The 18,046-nt window shown below is 45.8% G+C and overlaps 1 protein-coding gene across 7 annotated transcripts in view; it reads right to left on the reverse strand.

The window, feature by feature from the left end:
• LOC137627752 (homeodomain-interacting protein kinase 2-like) overlaps positions 1-18,046 on the reverse strand; it is a 162,152-nt gene that overhangs the window by 22,856 nt on the left and 121,250 nt on the right. For all 7 annotated transcript variants that reach the window (XM_068359083.1, XM_068359092.1, XM_068359074.1 and 4 more), the window contains 3 exons: positions 14,558-15,123; positions 14,244-14,404; positions 10,222-10,398 (listed from right to left, as the gene is read on the reverse strand). In XM_068359083.1, coding sequence (XP_068215184.1) covers positions 10,222-10,398; positions 14,244-14,404; positions 14,558-15,123 — 904 coding nt within the window. The remainder of the gene's footprint in view (positions 1-10,221; positions 10,399-14,243; positions 14,405-14,557; positions 15,124-18,046) is intronic.

Raw genomic sequence — 18,046 nt, forward strand, 5'->3', positions numbered from 1 at the left:
GTGAACACACGTGCTTCACGAAGCTCCTCATACTCCGTGCGATTCCCTTTGTGTTTGGTTCCACGTGCTTCCCACGTGATCGGGATCTCTTAGTGTGTGTTTAGTGCTTTCACTACGTGCTTTTGATTTCGCTCCCTTGTGCTTTCCTAGTGTTTTAGTGCTTTTCCTTTGTGGCTTGCTTGTGTCTACGGCCCTTTGTGTTGCGTTATGGAACACGTTCGCCGTTGTCCTGGGCCTAGGGCCGGTAGATCATGCGGGGCTTTTCTGTCTAAGCCCGAGGTTGACCCGCATACGTTGTGTACCTCGTGTAGGGGTAGAGCTTGTTCGCCGTCGGATAAGTGTTCCGAATGTGCCGATTGGCCCGAGGTCCAGTGGATAAAATTCCGTACCAAAAAGAAGAAGGCATCGAAGAAGTCCCCTAGGAAGACTAGCGTTTCTTCCCCTGCGACTTCAGCAGGAGAAGGGTCAGGTAGGGTACATCCGCCTTCCCCTACCCAAAGTAAGGGGCGAGGTAAGTCCAAGGAGAACATGCAGTTGGCTCCTCTTTCCCAAGAGAGGGAATTTGTGGGCGGTCCTTCGTTGGCCAAGGCAAGTCAGGCGACCGTAAGTGAGTGTAGTGGGGGTCCGGGGGTCGTGGCTCTCTCTCATAAGGGCCACGTCTCGTCGAGGGACCCCATGTGGTCTAATAGTGTCCCTTTTTCTTCGTCAGGTTCCTGGGTGGAAGTTCCAGGGTCATCAGCGACGAGTGGTGGCGTCGGCAGAGAGGAGTCCCCGCAAGAAGATCCATTGCCTTGGGACGTGCCGAGGACTCCGATGAGGTCCCCACTGGACATGGAGGAAGGCCTTGGCGGGGCCTTCCCCAGTTTGGCGGGCCCGTCGGGATGGTTGCCGCCGAAGACTTCGCTACAGGAGAGTCTCCCCATTCCTTCTCCGTCAGGGGTACGGCGTAGCCCCAAGAAAACGCAGTCACGTGCTAGGTCACGATACGGAGGTCAGTCTTTCTCGTCAGGACGTGACTCTTCGGATTCGTCAAGCAGTGAACGGAGGAGACGACAGAGGAGGAAACGAGATCGGTCGGTGCGGAGGAACTCCCCTTTGCGGTCTCCCACAAGATCTCGGGACAGGGTGAGTCCCAGTTCCCCTCCTCCCAAAAGCAGGAGAACAACTCCCCCAGTAGGGACGTGGAAACGAGGTCGGTCTGTGCGGAGGAACTCCCCTTCGCGGTCTCCCACAGGATCTCGGGACAGGATGAGTCCCCGTTCCCCTACACCCAAAAGCAGGAGAACAACCCCTCCAGTAGGGACGCGGAAACGAGGTCGGTCTGTGCGGAGGAACTCCCCTTCGCGGTCTCCCACAGGATCTCGGGACAGGATGAGGCCCCGTTCCCCTACACCCAAAAGCAGGAGACCAGTCTCTCCGAAAGGGACGTGGGTGTTTGTCCCAGAGAACAACTTTAAAGTCTGTTCCAAACCTATTGGTTCGACACATGAGCGGGCAGGAGACAGTCCCCCTAGAAGGACCTCCACGTGCCGCGTCAGGGAGTCACCAGATGAGCGAAGGGCTACATCTTGCAGGCCTAATTGAAGGGGATCCTGTAGCCCTCCTTTAGTACTGTAACTGTCCACGGATCTGCTCCGTGGATCTTCCATGCTTGCCAAGTGAGTCTGAGGCATCCCCCTACCTGAGGCTTGGGCAGGGGAGGGGGGCCTCCCATCTTATCTCCTACGGGAAGAACGGCCTGTTCTCCCCCTCCTGGAGAAGTAGAAAGAAGACCTATACGTTGGGGGGTTAGAAGATGAACCTCTTCGGGGGGGAACCACAGAGGAAGACCACTGTCCTGACGAGGGTTCCCTCCTTCCTTGAGTTGGTGTGGTACGCGCGGCCATGGGTGCTTCTGTCACTGGCCTCCTGAAGATGGGGCGGCGTGCCGCCTGTGGCTTCAGGGTAGGTAGCTCCCTCTTTTTGGCCAACTTCTCCACGACCTCTTCCGCCTTCTTCGTCGGAATAAGCTATATATATATATATATATGTATATATATATATATATATATATATAAAGTAGGAAGATGTGATGTAGTTCTAAGGGAAAAGTATGGGAAATATGTCTGGGTAATAAGCAAAGCTCTACCTCCAGTTTGTTTCTTCATTATGATCAGAGATAAACGTAAACAAAACATTGGTTGCCATTTTTTATCGTGCTTTTTAGCGTGTTTAGGAAACGCATGATATAAAATCGCCTTTAATATTTGTGCCTGTTTTAGTTTAGGGTACTGTAGTACATGCATTAAGTGTTCTGTACATTAAAGGGTAGTTTGTTAACAGTACTACGTACAAGGGAAGGTTTTAAAAGTCTGAATATACATGTTGAATAAATAGGTAAATATGGTGTCACTACTTCGCGGATTTTCACCTATCGCGGCCGGGTCTGGAACCTATCTACCGCGATAAACGAGGGTTCACTGTACCATTAAAATTATCGAAAGGGTAGAGAAAGATAAAGATTGCCGAGAACGTATCCACAATTCTGTTTACATTTGTTAGCTGGACTCGCATAGATAAAAATTGATTTCATTGTTGTGGAATTTTATCCTTAAATAGGTTATTTACTGTGAATTGTTAATAAATGTATGGTAAACATCGTTTTGAAACATTTATTATCAAGCACCGTATTTAGGGCTACCAATATACTTAATGACTTGCAGATTTTGAAAAGCTTCGCAGATGCAGAAAATTTATTTTCGAAAAATAGCGACAGCATAAATGGGGATTCGCATAATTCGGGACCGTACTGTACTTACTAGGATTTTAGTTAATTATCCTCCTGATTTGCATCTTTGCGTGAATGGCCTTTGAAAGGGTTATACATCATTATCCGGCTGGTTTGCATAGTTATGTGAATGGCACTTGAGAAGGATCATATGTCATTATAGGTCTGATTTTTATTTCAAAGTGAATGTCTCTTTGGAAGGATCATTGTCCTCCTATTTTTCACTAATATGTGAATGGAACTTTGCATGGATCACAGATCATTATCCTCTTGATTTTCATCCTTAGGTAAATGATGTTTTGAGATGAACAAAATTTAAAATATTCAATGTGTTCATTATATGATTAAATATCACAAATTTTAAGTAATTTGTATTTTTCCTAACATACTTACCGAGAAACACTTTCTTAGGAGGTTACTGGTAACTCCTCTCAAACGACCAGAGTTTTGTGTAGTTTACCCTACCTCCATGTTCTATAGTGACCTGATTAGCGGGAGAGAACGTGAACTGGGGGCAATGCCCGATGACGGTCGCGTGGCTTTGAGCTTGACCCGGCAGTAAGTTTAATGTAAGGAACAATACTCGAGGTCAGTGAGGCACTGCGGGGACGGTTGGGGGGCCATAACTCGAAAGTGTTTCTCGGTAAGTATGTTAGGAAAAATACAAATTACTTAAAATTTGTGATTCGTTCCGACACAGAGACTTACCTCGAAACACTTTCTTAGGAGACTTACACTTTAGGAGGTGGGAGTGCCTCCTAGAGCTAGACCCCGATGGACAGTAGGATAAACTACGCAAGGGACTCATTAAGTGTGTTATAACACTTACCCTTCCAAATAATCCTTGTTGTGCTTGATGTATATTGGCGATTCTTGAGGCTTGTCTAATGAGCGATAGCTCTGAGGACGACTGATAGTACGAGAGAAAGGGGGAAAAAGGGGAAAGCGAAAAATAAGCCCACTTGTGTCTAGATTATTTGTGGTTCACTATCGAGCCCGGGGCCTAAGTCGTCAAACCGAATTGAAGGCTGAGATGACCGGCCCTATTGAAAGCCCACCCCGGGACTTCCTCGTACCGTCCTTGAGATAATGATCGGTGAATGTCGACTGGTTAGGCCAAGTTCCTGCTCGAAGATCCTGAGCTACCGACATGTTCTTTTCAGATGCAAGGGAGGTGCCTAGAACCCTAACATCATGAGCCCTGGGTTCTCTTGGCACTGAAAACCCCTCATTTGAGGGAGCTTGTCTAATTCCTTGTCTGACCCAAAAGGAAACTGTATTCTTGGAGATGTTTTTTTCATTTTACCCCAGGAATCGAAGAGGTTCTTAATAGACGGGCGGAGCTTCGCCGTTCTTTTAAGATACTTCCTAATCACCCTGACGGGGCACAATTTCAAATCTTCCTGGTTTCCTTCATTTGGGATTGCTGGGATAGTAAAGCTCTCAAACCTCGGAACCCAAACTGACGGATCCTGTGTCTTGGTGACGAAGGAGGGGACTAACTTAAAGGTTGTCTCCTTCCATCCTCTAGAGTGCTCCACCTCATACGATAATCCTTGTAGCTCGCTCACCCTCTTAGCTGAGGCTAACGCTAACAAGAAGACTGCTTTGAATGTGAGATTCTTGTCTACGATGTCTCTTAAGGGTTCGAATGATATTTTTCGGAGCATATCCAGAACCCTTGCCAGGTCCCAATTCGGGATTCTCGTGGCAGAAGGGGCCTGATTGCTCGAAAACCTTGATGAGCATGGACATCTGTGTTGAAGAACCCAGAACTATGACTTTCAGGAGAAAAACTTGACCAAGGGCAGCTCGAACTCCCTTAACCGCTGGGACTGTCATGGCCAACTTATCCCCGAGCTGGACCAGGAAATCCGCTATAATGGGCACGGATGCTTCTAAGGGTTATATCTTCTTGTCCTTGCCCACCTAACGCACAACGTCCACTTGGATTGGTAGACGGCCGTAGAGGATTTCGTCAGGTAAAGGGGCATCCTCCTATCTGTCTTGCTTGAGTACCTTTGTCTTTTCAGGAGGCGCTGGATAACCTCCAGGCGCGAAGACGAAGGGCTTGTGGGTTTCGTGAAACCGCTGAAAATGTGGTTGTCTCAATAGGTCTGGTATGTTGGGAAGAGTCCAGGGAGGGAGAGTGGCGAGACTCTTTAGGTCTGCGAATCACTCTCTCTCCGGCCAACAAAGGCGCTACCAAAGTCATCTTTAGGTTGGTTGCTGCCCTCACCCTGTTGAGGACTTGACTTATTAGGGAGAAGGGGGGAAAGTTGTACACGTCTAGGTCGTCCCATCTGTGTTGAGACACGTCCTCCAATGCCGCCTTCGGGTCTGGGACAGGTGAACAGAATACGGGGAGTTGTTCGTTCAACCTTGTTGCAAACAGATCCATTACCGGGGGTCCCCACATCTGAATGATGTCGCTTGCCACTTGTGGGTGCAGGGACCACTCCGACGCTACTACTGGTCCCGTTCTGCTGAGGCCGTCTGCTAGGACGTTCTTCTTCCCCAGAATGAAGCTTGCTGTCAGGTTGATTTCCTCTTCTCCTTCCCAATCCAGGATCTGAAGGGCCAGATCGCAAAACTCTTTTGATCTCAGCTCTCCCTCTGAAACAGCGGACTCGGACTGGGAGAAGAAGGTGGCATCTGATGACGCCCTTCCGTCTGAGAAGCCCTGTCAAAGGATGTCCAGGGTTTCCCGTCTTGCATGCCCCGTTTGGTCTACCTTCCAACGTGTGGTAATTACTTTGGGCCTTAATTCCCTACAGGAGTTTCGCCGCTCTATAGCCTGTGCTGCGATCGCTATTGCGGGTTATAACTCTAAGTGGGTTCTTCCATTCCCACGTTCCTGGCCTCAGGAGGGGAAAGTGAGGACTTCTTCTGGGCGGAGTAGGCTAGAAACTTGTTCCAGCCCGAGGTCCACGCCTCCACCTCCTGTGGGACGGGTTCCACCAGGCTATTGTAGCTTTTAATCAAGGCGAGTACCCTCCTATACGCGGAGTCCTCCATCGCCGACGTCGTCTCACCAACCACTTCCTCCGTCCGGCGCAGGGGAGAAGTATGGTCACGGGCCCTTCGTATCTTCTTAACGTATGCAACCATGGTTGCATTGTCCGACATCAGGGCCACTGAATTCCCATACAAGTCTTCCGTGAAATGTTTGCAGGTTTCCTGGACCCCTCTCATCTCTAGGACATTGCTGTGTAGGGACTTCTCCCTTTCTGTCCAAGTCCCCTTCGCTGTCCTTTTCCCCGGAGGTGCATTCCCCCTCCTTCTTTCTACCCGTCCGTAAACTGGCGGATTTCGGAGGTTGGGAGGACATCGGCATCCCTTTTAGAGTGTGTGACCGATCCTGCCACCACTCCATGGCTTGTCTGGTTTCTTGCCGGACTGGCACCACTTTGTCCGGGGAACGTCTCTGGTTCCAATTCTCCTTTAAGTTCCATTGAACCCTCCTTAGGTTCTGTCACCCGTGTGGAGCTAGCTTCTCTAAGGACACCAGATGTCCTACCAACCTCTGCCCATCCTTCATTCTTCTGGGATGTCCTCGAAGGAAGGGAAGGAGAACTTGGTCCGGGTTGTCCAGCCTGTCTATGGATGGGAAAGGCCTTGACCTGTAACGAATCCAGGGTTATTCCCAAGTAAGTCATTCTGTTGGTTTGGGTCAACTGAGATTTAGCCGGTCTTACGGGGCACCTTGTCCTACCCCTACTAGGACGTCCTCTCGCTAGCCCCAAGTGGACGTCCTTCTAAGGCATAATACTTGCTTTGTGATTTCAGGTCCTGTAACAGTTTGGCTGAACTGTGACCTTTGGAGGTGTCCCTATGCGGGTGAACACCTATCAATATGGGTACGCCCAACTTTACGTCCCTCTCCTCGGAAGGAGCCAAAGATGACTTCTTCTGGACAGGCTCCTCCATAATCCTGTTAAGGCCAGAGCGCCAGTCAACTACTTCTTGAGGTAGTGGCTGCTCAATTTGTCCCCTTATCAAGGAGATCACCCTCCAAGATTCGCGTCCGTACCCAAGTCCTCCGTCCGGCGATGGGGTGTATATTCATCACGGGCACCTCCGCTCTGACGGAACCTGCGGCTAAGACCTTCCGGAGGGACGGGCACCTCTGTCACTTAACGAGCCTTTGATAAAGGGACAGGCTCCTCCGTGGAGGGGTGCCACGGAGGGATACGAGCACGTGTAGAGTCAGCATGGGTCCTTCCGCTCTGACGAGTCTCGCGGTTAAACCCTTCCAGGCGAGACGGGTGCCTCCGTCATTTCGAGCCTTCGAGGAGGGGACGGGCTCCTCCGTGAAGGTGTTCGACGACTCCTTCCGCGGGCTGACTAGTCGAGGCTGCCCCCGGAGAGCCTCCTACAGAGCTCGTGATTGTAGGCAGGACTTTGAGCTTACACTGGACGGGAATTGCCGTGGCATCAAGAACCTCCGTCCTATAGGCGGAGTCCTCTGTTATGACGGGCATAGTCGTGGTGGCGAGGGCCTCCGTCCTGTAGGCGGGGTCCCCCGTTATGACGGGCATCGCCGTGGTGGCGAGGGCCTCCGTCCTAAAGGCGGGGTCCTCCGCTAGGATGGGTCTTGCCGTGGCGACGAGGGCCTCCGCCCTGTAAGTGGAGTCCTCCGTTGGCATGAGCTGTAGCGACGGGCACCTCCGCCCTAGGTTGTGGACTGAGGATGGGTACTGCCGTGGAGGCGAGAACCTCTGTCCTCCTTGTCTCACTTCGAGGGGGAAGCAGCTTCCGTGGGGTTGCCCGACGGAGGAAGCCGCCCCTGTCGACCGCTCATCTGCGTCTATTTCGCGGCCTTACGCCTATCCGACGGGGACCTTGACGGGACCCTCGGCTCATTCTACCCTCTTCGCCCGACGTTTCCTTCCTCCTCGAGGTCCTGGACGACGGGACGGGCTCTTCCGTGAAATAGTTCGACGGAGGTGCCTGTCACCGTCTATCATCTCGATGGGGAGACCTGTCGAGGCTGCCCATCCTAGGAGACGGCTCCCTCCACTGAGCGGATTGAGTGGCTCTAGGACGGGACTTAGGCCTACAAGACGAGGTCCTCCGCTTCTTGGCTGACTCTTTGGCGAGGCTCTTGGAGGCCCTTTTAGGAGGACTGTCTCTTGCTCGCTTAGGTATCAAGCCTGAGGTCCTAGTTAGGTCCCTCAGCTTGTTGTCTGGGATCGAGACCCATTCTCCTCGAGGTCCTGGATGACGGACGGGCTCTTCCATGAAACAGTTCGACGGAGGTGCCCGTCCCCGTCTATCATCTCGATGGGGAGACCTGTCGAGGCTGCCCATCCTAGAAGACGGTTCCCTCCGCTGAGCGGATGGAATGGCTCAAGGACGGGACTTAGGCCAACAAGACGAGGTCCTCCGCTCATCGGCTGACTCTCTGGCGAGGCTCTTGGCTTGTATGAAGGGGAACGGGGACTTCTCCTGTCCCGAGATCCTGTGGGAGATCGCAAGGGGAGTTCCTCCACACAGATCGATCTCTTTTCCTCCTGTGTCGCCCAATGAGTCTGACTTGCCTTCGTACTGCGACCTCATACTGGACTGTGGCTTCTTGGGGCTACGCTGTAATCCTGACGTAGAAGGCAGAAGAAACTCTCTGGAACTGATGGCTTTGCCGGTAACCACGCCGTCGAACGAGCCATGAAGGGGAAGGACTAGCATAGGCCCTCCTCCATGCTCTACTCATTAATCTGGTGATAAAAAATGGAACATTATTAGGTCACATGGGGTCCTCCGCCGAGACGCGGTCCCTACGAGAGAGAGTCGCGTCCCTCGGACCCCCACACACTTACTTGCAGGCGCCTGATCTGCCCTGGACAAAGAAGACTCCCCCACAACATCACTCCCTTGGGAAAGAGGCACCAACTTCTTACACTTCAAGGACTTACCTCGTCCCCTACTCTGGGTAGGGGAAGAAGAATGCACTCTACCTGACCTCTCTCCTGCCGACGTCGCAGGGGAAGACAAGCTAGTTTCCCTAGGAGACCTCTTCGAAGCCTTCTTCTTCTTCGTGCCGCATTTCACCCATTGGACCTCGCTCCAATCGGCACATTCGGGACACGTGTCTGACGGCGAACAGGCTTTGACAAGAAAGCCCTACACGATTTCCCGGCTCTAGGCCCAGGACAAAGGCGATCGTGCTCCATAGCACAACACAAAGATCGCTAGACACAAGTATAATGCAAAGGGAAAGCACTAAAACGCCAGTAAAAGCACAAAGGAACGATCATAAAAGAACACAGTTAAGGCACTAATCACTCATGAAGGAATCGAGACCATGTGGTAACCACATGGTAACGCACACAAAGGGGGTCGCACAGATAAATGAGGAGCGGCGTGTGAACACGACGCGACCAGAAAACTTAATGCCGGGTCAAGCTCAAAGCCACGCGACCGTCATCGGGCATTGACCCCAGGTCACGTTCTCTCCCGCCAATCAGGTCACTATAGAACATGGAGGTAGGGTAAACTACACAAAACTCTGGTCGTTTGAGAGGAGTTACCAGTAACCTCCTAAGAAAGTGTTTCGAGGTAAGTCTCTGTGTCAGAACAAAGCTTAATTTGACCAAAATATTTCATTGATAAGAAGGTATGATTTTTCTTTTCCTAAAAAAAATCAAACAAACTTTAGCTTTCCTAGCATCTACCCATTACTTTGAATGTTGGACCGAATATGAAAAAATACAAAAACCGTTTTTCTTCTCTCAAGTATACAGATATTTTCTTTTTTAATTAATATTTCAATTTCATACCTAATTTGTTTTGTCAAAATTAATATAATTTTATTGATTTTTTAAGTATATAAATATGATATAATTACTGTTACTACCTAAATGTCAACCTCTTTCTCTCTTTCAATTCCATTATCAATACTGTACACTCAAGCATACTGAAACAACCTTAAAATTGAAAATACTAATAGTTTTTAATTATGACTTTTTCCTTCAAAGGAATTTTAAATGAAACAACCAGGGGATAGGAAAATAAGTGATGGTGTGGACATAGTGCAGATAGGGAAGTGCAGTTAATAGAGGGGTTACTGTGTTCCCTTTTACTAATGTGACACAATGAATAAGGAACAGTTAGGAACAAGAATAGAAATTAAAAATTCGAAAGATAAGCTTTTAGCAAAAAGTGGAATGAGAAGTTAAAATATTGTTATAAGTTCTTGGTGATTTTTAAGTTTTCCTTCAGTCAAGCTTCCATTTTATAAAGGTTTCTGGCAAGTCTGTTTCAACCAATTACAAAGCTGCCTAATAGAAACCTGTTGTACTAAATATAAATGGGGGTGAAGAGGGGATTCACAGCAACCAGGTTTTCCATTTCCATTAAAGAGACAACTGCACCACCAGAAGTCACTGTATGAGATTTTAAAAATTCATGGGACAGGAATGTAAATATTTAGAGTTCCATACCAACAAACTTACCTCCGGCCTCATCATCGCTATCACTGATGGTAATGACGGAAACCGCTGGGGAAGGTGTGTCACGTATCGTGATGGTCTGTTGTCTTCCGCTACCTGCCATACTGCCTCGGTAATTGCTGCTGCTGCTGTGTTGCTGGCTGCTGCTTGTCTGCTGTGTTCCTTGACTCTGATGCCCACCTGCAAATAGAATATGTAGCTTGTAATCTAGGGCATGATTACAATAGTGAAACCTTATAATTTTGAAAATAAGAATTTACATCAACCACCTAAAAGTAAAATAAAGAACTAAAAAATGTCTTTTTAAATTCTAATTACATCACTAAAACTGAATCAAGAATACAAACCAATAAAAACATTATCATTACCCAAGAGAGATGTATGAAAAGAGAAGAAACTCCATATTGACTTTTGCAAGCTAATGTTCTTGATAAAATGACTTTTCTTTTTAACCCAAGAGTAGCATGATTTTCACAACAAAAGTTATGGGGTATCTAAAAAACATAAAGTAAGATGCAAGTCAATAATTAAGACTAAAATTATTCCTTTTTTTCAAATAAATTCCCCTTTTTCAAGATGATAGAAGCTCTGAATAAACATAATGAAGTAGTCTGAGGCTTAATACTAATTATCAATTAAGGGCATGCAGGCAATATATAATAAATTTCAAAATATCGTTTAAAAACTATTGTATTTTCAAAGGAAAAATATTTGAAATATTGATCACTCAGACACAAAAATTTAACCCTTTGAAATCCTAAGAATGCAGATGACGTTATGGAAATTTCTTCACTTTACATTCCTGTAAATTCAAAAATGTAATTGATAAAATATGAGAGAAATTGATTCGCAATTAACTTTGATATCTGATGGATGTTGAGGATGGTTTCCTCTATCTATACTAAAGTTGTGGCTATTCAAGAGCAATATCACTTGACCCATCGTTATCATATACTCAGCAAAAATTATTGCACAATTTCTCTTTTCTTCTGTACCATAATAGGCATATATAGATGACCCTTGAGAAGAAACCTTCTATTTTTCCATAAATTACATTTATTAACAGAAGTAGAAAAAAATTAAGATCTCTGCCAATTTCAACAAGTTATTTAGTTTCATGGTATTAATGTTAGTATAAAGCATATGATTGAAATAAAAAATGATTAAACGAGACAAAACCAGAATTATATGAAAATAATTCTTAAGCTTGTAATCAATATGTCAACATGTGGTTTACATCTTCCGGAATCTTAAAGGGTTACCATTGCTTGGTGTGAACATTTAGCCACAAAAAAATAAAAACACAGTAGAAACAGTATCCTTCAATATCTAATACTTTCAAACCCCTCTTAAATGCCTACAATATATTTCACATTTAAAAATATAAAATGTGACATTGATACAATTTATGGAATTTGAGGTACATCTAGCCTGTGTTGAGGCCATGAAGGTCATTCAGTGCTGAGGTGCATCTATGTGGAAACCCCAACACTCCCCACAACTGGGCTATACACTTGATAAGAGGTTGGATAGGAAGAAAGGAACAAGGAACAAAGGTAAAGTAGAAGGTTAAAAATTAGATACAGATAAAGAGCAAAATGGTCGTATATTACAAAAATTCACCATGAGATTACTCGCATTCATCATATTACCTGGATATTCTACAGTCAAGTTTCTGTTCTATGAAAAAGGGTAAAGCCTTCATATTTATTCTTAGCTTATTTCTTTTAGTAAAGCTAACAAAACTACTGAATATGAATAAATTTGAACTGACATATCTACCTCATTCAAAACATTTTATATTACAAATCTATTGTTAAGATATTTTGATAGAAAATGTCATGATATATCTAATTATTCCATAGATGATCAGTTAGTAACCTTACATTAGGTGTAAGAAACATTTTATCCAAGTACTTTCAACTACTACAACAGCCAAAATAACTATATAAAAACAGAGGGATTTTACAGGACTCTACAAAACTGGAGTACTGATATATTAACCCAAAATTCCCAACTTCATTACCATTATATGATAGCTTCGGTATAAATTCTGCGCTCACTGTGCAAGGAAATTATTCCCATGTATAATATCCAGTACAAAATTTCTTTACTATAATTAACTAGTTTAACCCACAATTTTCAAGCTTTTCCCACCCATTTACTATATCCCTGCACAAGTTTAATTAGCAAATACTGTAGTTGAATTAAACAATGGTGTAGAAATAGAAAAAAAAATCTTATATAATTACTACAATAACGGACTCTCCTATACAAATTACAGTTTCTAATCATAACAAGTACAAACTAATACAGATAGAAGTTAAAAAGTTACAAAACCAAGACCTGCTAAATTTTAAAGATCTAAAGCCTAATAAACTTTCCTTTCTTATACATAGGATTATAGTTTACCCTCGACATATGCAGGGTTTAGTTCCAAGAAAATAATAACAGTAAAAAACCACAACTTGAAGTCAAATGTCTGTAGATTCAAAACCCTTACATAAAATATATTGCTTAAACAGAATCTTTGCAGAGGGCATAAGCATGACAATACACAGCCTACATACTGTATGAATGTATAGATAATCTTTACATTACATATAATACATAGAACTAAGTGTTATTTAATTAATACCATTAATATGTTCTGAAAAAAAGTACATAAATGTAGAGCACTGACAATCAGCATAACACTAACTACATATGTGTCAGCCACACCAACATAACATCACCTTTTATTGATTATTATAACAGACTGCTTTCTTTAATGATCTAAAAGTGAAACTATAAACACAGTACTACAGCAGTACAAAATACAATTTAATACAAAGCAAATGAATTAACTTTTCCTTCAGGCTACTTTCATTAAATGTGAATATCAATAGTTCTTTTAGACTTAAAGTAAACTTTTCATTCACTCTTTTAAACAAGTGATTGTATATTCATTAGGCAATTGGCTGGTTACATAACTAGTTTTATGTCATTTACCTAAATTATAATGGCAATATAAATGATGCAACAATTCCTACTTATCAATTCTTATCTTATTTATCATTTACATTCTTTAGTGTGCTTGGTGTAGTATGCAAAAGTTTTATAATTTATATGTTCCCGCTGTACTCAAATTTCCTCAATGGAATTCGACCTAACAGTTTTAAGCTCTGTGCCACCTTCAACCCTGTAATTCAACATTCAAATAAGCCGTGTTTAGTCACCATCTACCTCAATCTCAAATCGTCATTAACATATGAGTAATTCAGCAGTCCAACAAAATCATGGTCAGGGGTAAAGGCCAATGTTAAGGATTTAGTTCCCAAGTTTGTCTGAATGTCTGGTGGAGGAATGATGAGAAACTGGTTGCAGCAAAAACCATGTTAGCAATACCGTAGAAAAGGGCTACACTGTATTAGCAACAGATGGTGAATCCCTTCTTTTAAAGAAAGAAAGAAAAAAAAAATTTAATTCTTACCAGGCTGAAGTCGCCCCCGTAACTATAAAATACTTTTTTTCAAGACAAACACTGGAACCTTGATAATTCATAGCAAGGATCAAAATGATTTAGTGCGAAGTGCCTGTTGCTAAAGTAGTTTGGGCATAGACAAAATGAGATGCGAGAGGAGAGGGTCATAAAATAGGCATAATGCAGATTACCATGGGTATGGAAGGACCCAAGGGAGTACACAGAGGGTCATCTATTGAAGTTTGATCTGCCTTTTGAGTTCCCTGTTTAATAGGGTGAAACAGCATAGATATAAATTAAAACACGTTATATCAGTACATTTTAAAGTACTTTATTTAAAATAACTACCAATCTGCCATAACTTTATAAACAAATAATTTTTTGTTCACAGCAATTTTCAATCAATTACATTAACCCTATAATTGTGTCAACACCTATTCCTATCCATACCCAGCTCTGCATGATAATTTTCAAGACTGAATCAGCATTTACAACAAAATAAAAACAATGAGTTTTTAATTGTTCACGGAGTCGATGACTGAATACTCAACTTTTGACTCACCTGTATGAGATGTGTGCGTTGTATTGGGGTGACTGAGGTGACTGGGATGGGTTGCTAAGTGATGACTGGAGGAATGAGTGGAGTGGTGGCTGGAGTGATGACTCTGGTGATGTGGATGGCCCACGTGGCTGGAATGTCCCGCATGGTGTGCCGAGTGGTGGCTGTTAAGGATAGGGGGATAAAGAGATAGGGAAATCCATCAAAACCTTAGTAGCAATATTAAAACATATTGATTGTCCTTGAAATAGAATGTAAAATAATCTCTTTATGTAGGTCATGCTGGGATTACAAACATTTTACAAAACAATGCATACTTGTGGCTTGTGTGGTAATTATTATGGGTGATTTGAGCAGCAGTACTGCTATTAGCCCAATGAGTGGACGAAGATCCTGGTGGTGTGCCTTCTTTGACTCTTTTCTTCACAGGAGATAGCTGTTGGCTTAGGTCCTTCTTGTCATGAGCAGCTGGCTGAGAGGGTCTGCCACCCACATGCAAGGTGTGCCCACCATGGGCACCCGAGTGTGCCACAAGGGAGGCCTTGCTGGAACGCTTGCTACCAGCCCAGGTGCCCGATGGGTAGGCCTCATACAACTCTGGGTGGAGGTCAACGGGAAACATGGTAGGGGGGGCTTCACCCTGCACCACTGACGAGTCCACGAGAAACGTTCGTCTCCAAGCATCTGTAGCATCTGGTAAGAGACTGGCTGGCTGTTGGAGGGATGTGGGAGGCTGAGGCAGTTGCTGCCACGCTTGTGGAACAAGAGCCATTTGTCCACCACGTCCCCATCCACCGCTTACTGCTGCTCCTGTTGTCAACAACATTCCTCTTCCAGTCTGCTCCACCATTGAAACAGGCACATACTGTCCACCACCACCAACCTTTCATAAAATAAAAATACAATTAAATTAACATTTCGAACTTACTGACTCAACTTCATAGAGGGAAGAGTATAGGCACGTACTGTCCAACACCACCAACATTTAAAATATCAATAACAAATAAAACAAATAAAATTTTAACATTAGTGACTGAATTACACAGCAAAGAAAACATCCAACGAACTCAAGAATTTGAAACAAAATATGACAAATTCGGAGATAATTTGTATTTTTCCTAACCATACAAACCTTAGCTATTTACATTGGGTTTACCTTTTAGCGTAGCTGAAATGGCGAGCCATTAGAATTTAACGAGGGTGTATTACCCCCGTGCTAGTTAGCAGGGGGGTAGGGGAGTGGTAGCTAGCTACCCCTCCCCCCCTCACACACTGGTGAACTGCTTCACTTCACTTAGAGGTAGGACTTGTCTAGGGGGACAGTGCTGGCGGGCAAATATGTGTAAATAGCTAAGGTTTGTATGGTTAGGAAAAATACAAATTATCTCCGAATTTGACATTTGTTCCGTAACCGAAATACAAACCACGCTATTTACATTGGGTGACTTACCCCTTAAGAAGGGTGGAAAGTCCCCAGCCATACTGGCTTTGGCTTTACCTGGGGACTCAGAATCCGAGTGAGTCGCACTCGAGAAAAGGAGTCCCTGCACCTCACAAGTTCCTTGCTCCGCAAGGAAATGTGTGGCCTACATAAGCTTGTGTGTGAAGGAAGAAGTGTGACCCGTCCTAGGCAGGTGACCTGGAGTTCCAGAAGGAACTCTGGGTTAGGACGTTCCCAATACCACCTCGTCAGGGTATGGGGGACGCGACAGTATTGACTCAATACTCGGAACACAAGGAAGCATGGTTTACCTGCAGAGGTTTGAGGTCAGCTATGCAGAGACCAGGATGCTGCTTCCCAGTAGAGGGGACGATGAAGAAAGAAGAAAGAAGTAAGGGCCAGACATACTTCTTTCATTCATGCAGACTAAAACCTGATAACAATGCCCTCAACCTTCTGCTACCTGTCCAAATAGGAGCCTGAGGTTAGACCAGCTGTTGTGTAGCCACCACAGAGCGATAGAAACGTATCGATACTCCTGTGGGTCACGTCCTGCAGGAAGCGGGCTGCGAAGGTCATTTGACGCTTCCAGACTCCAGCTTGTAGCACCTGCGTCACAGAGTAGTACTATTCGAAGGCAAGGGACGTTGCGATGTATCCGACATCATGCTGTAGGGCGACGTGACGGGGGAGGGTCTGGATTCAGGTCGAGATGAACGTCCTTGAGTCCGAGCTGAAGAGGTATACTGGTGACTCTCCTGTGTCCTTCTTGTGCTCCCAACCCGGCTGCACGTGAGGACAAACTGCAGCTGTTCCCAAAGATAACCCCTCGATTCCTTCACTGGTAAGAAGGAGAAGGTTTGGGTCATCTGATACAGAATGGTGACTTGAAATCTTGAAGGAATTGGACCGAAGGGCCGGGACCCCAAGATTCTGAGTCTAGCAAACAACTCAGGAGCGAACCTGAATGTTGCCTTCCCCTATTCCTTAGAAAGGGCGGAGTCGTACGAGACCAAGAAGATTGCTTACACACTGGCCGAGGCCAGAGTGAGCAGGAGCACCGTCCCCCAAGACGGAATACGATCAGAGGCCTGACGTAATGGTTCTTGAGAGGATCTCTTAAGGGACTAAAAAGTCCGAACCATGCTCCATGGAGGAGGTCTCACTCCGACTGGGGGCAGGGACGTTCGCAGCTTCGCATGAGCGAGGAAAGGTCCAGCGAGAAGGAAAAAGTTTATTCCTTTCAGCCTGAAGGCCAGGGAAAGGCTGAGCGACAGGCTTCACTGCCGAGAGCAAAAAGGTGTTTCCTCCCGCCGAGAAGCAATAAGTTCGTTATTGCTGGAGAAGAGGCCTCAAGGGAAGAGGTATCTCTCCCACGACACCAACCACAGAAGACTCTCCGCTTCGCCTGGTAGACCCTTGCGGATGACTAACGCAGATGACGCGACCTCCGCCCCGCGACTGTAGCGGGTTGTCTCTTCTTGAGGAGGAGGCGTAGTGTCTCCAGGCGTGAAGCCGAAGCGATGCCCCGGCTCGTGAAAGATGTTGTAGTGTGGTTGTTTGAGTAGCCTGTGCCGTGGGAGAAGCTCTCCCGGGAGTTCCTTCAGGGGAAGCAGAGGGTCCGGAAACCGTTCCGCGTATAGTCCCAGTGGAGCTCTCAGGGTCATCGAAAGGTTGACAGATAACCATTGTTGTCCGTTGAGAATGGGTCTCAACAATGAGACCCATTCTCAACAGACAACAATGGTGGGAAGACGCAGGCGTCGATGTTGTCCCACCATCACCGGAACGCATCTTGCCAAAGAGTCTTGGGGTCTGAGACTGGGGGGAAGAACAGCGGAAGCTTTAAGTTCCAAGCTGTCGCGATCAGGTCCCCCAGGCCAGGACTTGCTGGTTACTAAAAGCGAGGCTCTGCTCATATAGTCGGAGAGAACATTCCTCTGCCCGGAATGAGCGAGCCGATAGTGTTATTGAGAGGATCTCAAATCATCTCAGTATCTCTACTGCAAGATGCGAAGGTATGAAAATGCGTCCCTTGCTGGTTGGAATACGCCAGTACCATGAAGTCGTCGCGCACGGAGCGACTCGGCAGGAGCTGTAGGATCTGAAGAGGGGCCAGACTACGGCCCCTAAGCCTGCCTGAATGATGGAGAGGTATCCTTCAGGTCCTGACCATAGGCTTGAACCGGAACATGCACCCCCCCCCCTTTTCTTTGACGAGTCCGAGAACAGCATAAAAAATGTGGGGAAAGGACGAGAATATCTACTCCCATCAAGAGGTTCCATAGGTCAACACCCATTGCAGGTCTAAACGTTCCGCTGGTCCCATACGGGCCAGAAAGTCCAGTTAATCGTTGCTTTGATA

Source organism: Palaemon carinicauda, chromosome 2 (assembly GCF_036898095.1).
Source record: "Palaemon carinicauda isolate YSFRI2023 chromosome 2, ASM3689809v2, whole genome shotgun sequence".
Classification (NCBI taxonomy): Eukaryota; Metazoa; Arthropoda; class Malacostraca; order Decapoda; family Palaemonidae; genus Palaemon; species Palaemon carinicauda.